This window comes from Castanea sativa, chromosome 9 (genome assembly GCF_040712315.1).
Source record: "Castanea sativa cultivar Marrone di Chiusa Pesio chromosome 9, ASM4071231v1".
Classification (NCBI taxonomy): domain Eukaryota; kingdom Viridiplantae; phylum Streptophyta; class Magnoliopsida; order Fagales; family Fagaceae; genus Castanea; species Castanea sativa.
In genome coordinates this window covers 8,574,916-8,580,545 of record NC_134021.1, presented here as the reverse complement: position 1 = coordinate 8,580,545, position 5,630 = coordinate 8,574,916, and the positions used below count along the sequence as shown (strand labels likewise).

At 33.2% G+C, this 5,630-nt stretch overlaps 1 protein-coding gene across 1 annotated transcript; it reads right to left on the bottom strand.

Annotated features, from left to right (window-relative positions):
• Positions 1-1,002: 1,002 nt before the first annotated feature.
• On the bottom strand, positions 1,003-5,207 carry LOC142610056 (putative glycosyltransferase At5g03795). Its single transcript, XM_075781768.1, has 4 exons — positions 4,658-5,207; positions 3,071-3,333; positions 2,126-2,474; positions 1,003-1,900 (listed from the first exon to the last, which is right to left on the bottom strand). Exons 1-4 carry the CDS (start codon positions 4,985-4,987, stop codon positions 1,223-1,225), a joined length of 1,620 nt encoding a protein of 539 aa, XP_075637883.1. The 5' UTR covers positions 4,988-5,207; the 3' UTR covers positions 1,003-1,222.
• Positions 5,208-5,630: the final 423 nt, after the last annotated feature.

The window sequence follows — 5,630 nt, the reverse complement described above, 5'->3', positions numbered from 1 at the left end:
TTTCTCCAATTTCATAGATGCTTATTGTAAAAGACCAGAATGAAGATTTGTCCAAGCCACTAAACACCACCATCAAAATGATCATGAATTGAAAATGGGATGGGAAGAGTTCTGTCAATTACCTATCAATTTCCTGTTTGTGGGAGTTGTAATCAATCAGGAATCATGTCCTGTTTCAATTGTTGCAGAATAAAAAGATTAGTGCATCAAGTAGAATCGGTTGACAACTTGACTTGTCCTGTTACAACTGGTGTATAATAAATTGATACAAGTGATGGTCCTATTTGGAAGTGATATTCCAACTACAATTTATATCCTTGACTGATTATTGAAAACTAGCCTCTTTTCACAATGCGTAATAATCTTCTATTTCTTTGAATATAGGTTAATAATTTGCATCTATTATAATTTAAAAATATATTTTTTAAACAAATAAAAATGATAAACTTTATAGATAAGCAGTAACCTTTAATTTCTTTTTAAAACGTGAAGGGGAAAATATTTAAAATATTAGGAATATTCTTTTTTTGAATTCAAAATGAAATTTGTTATTTGACATTTATGATACTATTTCTAAAGGAAGTTACCATTTATTAATAAGGGTTTTTTTGATAACATAAAAGTCTAATTAAAATAGATGAACTCTCTTATATATAATATAAATAATTATTCATCATTTTTATAATTAAAAAAAAAAATAGATGAATACCATCAGTTGCAACATGGTTTATCACCTTAACAGAGTACTGATAATAGTTATTCAGAATATCGTCATTTGAACATGGTTCACTAGACGAATAATTGGGTGAAGAATGAAAAAAATATCCATTACCCAAGCCACAATGGCCGTCATTTCACACAGAATCTAAAATGATAACGAATGAATTGAAAATTTTAGATAAGTTGTATTATTTACCTGTGAGGGTAAGAGTATGTTCTAGTGTCAATTGCCTACCAAACAAATACCCCTATGTTGTTATGACTTAAAAATATGCATAGTTCTTAGATGTGCGTCCAAAAAAGGACTGCATACAACCACAGCTATATTTTATCCAACAAAAGGACAAATTAATTTTTTTTTTCTTACACTTAACTAGTTAATCAAAATGTAAAGAATTCCAAAATCTAACATTTCTGCTTCTCTACATGGCCTATTGCCATTCTAGATGGTTCAACTTATAACCTTCGTGAAACTGTTCCAAGTTGATGATACACGAACCAATTACAAAATATGAACATTATTTCGGACCCTAACATTCAGTCTTCTAAGCCACACAGAATGTAGGACCATATGAAAGACATCAAAACGCTTAGGTGGAGAATGAACCTCAAAATGTCTCCTTACTTGTACCACTCTCCTTTGCATCCTAATGTACTGCCTTGTAGGAATGCTCATTAGTATTTTCTTCAAGTTGGGAACATCCTTCACAGGAACCTCAACAGAGAATGACTTCCAATTCAAAACATCACTAAATGGTAGAACATAATAATCTGAAATCAGCACAGGAACACACCCTGCATAAATGGCCTCAACAATTCTTGGACTGGCAACTTCATAGCCACTTGGACAAATGCAATACTTGCTCTTTTTCATCATGTCAAGGTAGGATACCCCTTTTGGAAGGTACTTATGCACCTGTATATCTTCGTCTTTGTTTTCCCAATGCTCAAGGAGGACAGGTCTAATGGGGCCATGGAGCCCTCCAGCAAAGAAAGCCAAGATTGGACGGTGAGATGGGGATGGACCGCCTATAAATCCATCTATTGAACCAGTTTGGAGATTGATCTCTGGAAAGGACACATCCTTAGTGGGGTTGAATCCCTCGGATGTATTAGCATTGCAAAGAACACGAATGGAGTTTTTGTGTAGGTAAGGAGTGGCACGGGACGCTTCTGGCCCCTGAAATCAAACAATAGTTGGTCAAATATTATTATCAGAACAATGGTTAAATGATTAAATTCGCTATTTCCTAACAATTAATCTTTGGAGCAAAACGTTTAGAGAAAGTGGTAATTTATCAATAATAACTTTTTAAACTTCTAGTATATGAACCTCATACTTGGACAGAAAGCAAGAAGGACTTCGTAAGAATGTTAGTTATGAAAGTAAAGCAGCTGTCCTTACCCAATCATGGCAAGAAAGCATAAAATGATCAGCTCCTAGGCTTCGATTCCAATAGGGGTATTTTCCTGAAATGATATTGACATAATCTATAACAGTGTGTTTAATGGGACCAAAATCATGTGAGTTTTGCACATAGACAAATCGGACCAGCATTGCCACACTGAAGGGAAGGAAGAACACATGTGCTTTCTCAGGATCCCTGGTTCTGAACTGGTTATTTATCTCAATCCCGTGGATTAAATTCCCTTCCGTGGAATATATGCTCTTGCAAGGACCATTATGAAACAATGGGTGCTCCCCTTCTTCATAGACATAAATCTTGAACTGCTTTTCCATTTCCAAGTAACTCCTGTAGTGATTACAGAGAAGTGTTACTGCATTAGAAAGCAGAATTAGAGCTAATATGCTCTAACTTAAAAGATCCCTTATGCAGCACTGAATGATGAGTTTGTTGTAGTAGGGCATGTTCTGTTTCATATTACATGATTGGAAAAAACCACCAACAAACTGGTAACATGGAAAGAAATTGAACATTTAATTTAATTATAATTTATAATACAAAGTTTGGATGGTACTTTTTACCCAAGAAAGTTATTGTATGCCCAACTGCTGAAGCCTTATTTATAATGTTTCATTCTTCATGAGGTCTATACCTAGTAAATGTTCTTTAATAAATTCAGTTACTTCTCAAGTAATTGAAGCCCAAGTTCAATTCTAGTGAATTGAATTGGCCAATGACTTTTGCGTCAAATGGCACCTCCATCACTTATAACGGTAGGGTGGTAGGTGAGATTGCAAGTTCATGTGATCATGTCCCTATGGGTGTGTGCCTAAATTTACCAAGACAAATGACATACAAAATTCAGACTTTTCAGTAATTTTAACAACACAAATCAACTTCGCCAAAAGAATGAATGAAAGCTTAATAAACCTCAATCGGGGTACCTGTAAAAGACATTGGCATTCCTATACATAGGACCTAGTGGAACAAAGCCAGGATCTTGAGTTTGGTTTGCACGTTTAGCTTCTCTTATTGCAGCTCGAGCTCTACTAAGACCGGCTTCAAGTGTATCTAAATTGCTGTGATCTCGTCTAGCTTTCAAGAGTGGATCAGGAGATTCGAGTACTGGGTCATAAGATTCATTCATGGGAGGAAAAATACCGGGTCCAGGCACAGAAAAATTGTAGATGCCTTCCTTAGTCCCATTCTGTCCAATTAATTTATGGTTAACATCAATAAAAAAGAAATTTTGCTTCAATCAAATTCATTTGGGTTGGGTAATTTCAATACACTTCTTACTTAAAAGAAAGCTTCAATTTTTGTCTTTAACAAATAAAATACTAAAAAAGTTAACATCAAAATGAAATGAAAAAAAATTCCAAAATAATATTCCGTTCCAATAAGAATTGAAAAATGTACAAATAACATAGATTTTTTTTTTGCTAACCGTACAAATAACATAGATGAAAGGCACAGTTGATAGACATTTCAGAAAATGTTCACTTTCTTCTATTTATTGTTTTGCAATGTAAAACGAATGCGTCACATCATGCAGGAATACCAAGTTTGCTTTTTAGCTCCACATAAAAAGGGGAATACCTTAGTTTTTTTCTAAAAAGGAAAAACAAAAATCAATGCAACGATATGAGAAGATGGTTCCTTTGGTTTCTCTATGCTTCTCTAATTCAATAGTGTCATAAAAGTAAAATCTTTAACTTCCATATTCATTTAAAGAAAAAACTTCCATATTCATTGAGAAAAAAAAAACTATAAATCCTTTGCTAGCTTAAAATCTTTTATTACCTTTTAATTACACCATTCACCAAATGCTTATCAACCTTTTTTTCTTTTTTCTTTTTTGGAGAAGAAATGCTTATATCAACTTAAGCATAACTGCTACTTTTCTTTAAAATACAAATTTGAAACAGACTAATTGTCTAATTTATTAAATAGAAAACCCAAATTATTTTCTTTTGAGGAAAATTCAATAAAAATATATAAAACAATATAGAGAACATTATTCGAGACAACAATCAAACATGCCTGCCAAAGACAACACGTTTTGACTTCACATGGTTTTACGAAATTCTTAGTAAAACAATAAACTTTACTCTGGGAAACTTCAATGATCACATATAGAATTTTTTAATGAAATTCAAAGTTTGCACTAACAAAAATCATGACATATGTAACAAAAGCAATATTACAGTATAAATTAAAGAAATAAAATTGAAGGTGGAGGATACAAATTTTAGAATTTCATATATGATAATCCATCTTCTAAGCAATATTTTTGAGATTTAAGATTGCTCAACATGGTCCTCAAAACAATTTTCTTAGTGATAACCAAAGAAGACTTTAAAAAAAAAAAAAGATTTTGCTTGTAAAAATGGAAACCAAACAAGAGTAACAACATAAAAGAGCAATTATCATAAACAGATATCATATATTTTCTTAGAAATTATATCATTTGTATATTAATTTTCTTTATAAAAAAAAAAAGAAAAAAGAAAAAAAGAAAGAGTTCTTACAAGTTGTACTCGTATAGCTTCTATAGTTTGTGGAGGAGTAGATGAGCGATTTAGCACAGAGTCATCTGAGATAGCTTCTTTCTTATCATTCACATGAATATTCTTCATAGAAGTGACAGCCCCAGCCCCAGTTGCTGAAGAAGAAGAAGACGACGACGACAAGAAAACCCAATTGGACTCTAGAGGACCCAATACAGAAACAAACCCACATGCCACAATCAGTGAAACCATACACAACAAAATCTTCACTGATGCTGATGATGATGATGATGATGATGACCACAAATCACATGCACAACCACACCACTTTCTGTCACCAACACTCCCCATGATCTCTCTCTATTAAGCTCTCTAGCTGAGGAAAGCTTTTATTTACAATGAAAACAAGAACTCCATGGATGAACTAGAACGTGTTTTTCAGATTTGAGGTTGGGACTAGGAAGAAGAACATTTGGTAATAAATGGTTGCACCACCACGCCAAGCGTCCTGTTGTTTTTGGCCTCTATTAACGAGTTCTTTCATGCAATCTTTTCCTATTTTTCCAACTCTACCCTTTCTTCTCACCGATTCCTTAATTAATGCAAAGCTTTCAACGCCAGCTGTAGAAGTAGAAGATTAATTTTTTACGGTTTCATACTTTCATGATTCATCCAATGTAACTCGCTTTTGTAGTAGAATCTAGCCACCAACAATGAAAATCATCAATGCTCTATTAGTCTATAGTGGGAAATAACAGCCACCTTCGTATTAATTCTCTAGAGATTATATTTGGCTCAGTGCATGTTTATCTTTTTACCATTTAAGGCCTAGCACCTCATCAAAAAAAAGCTTAGCACCATTAACTGTCCTCTAAAGTCTAATCTAATCTCTATGATTTTTATTTTTTTAAAATTATAGATAAATAGTGGGAAATGGGAAAGTTGGTTAATTTCGAACCATAGACATTATATACACTACAAAAAAGTATCATCT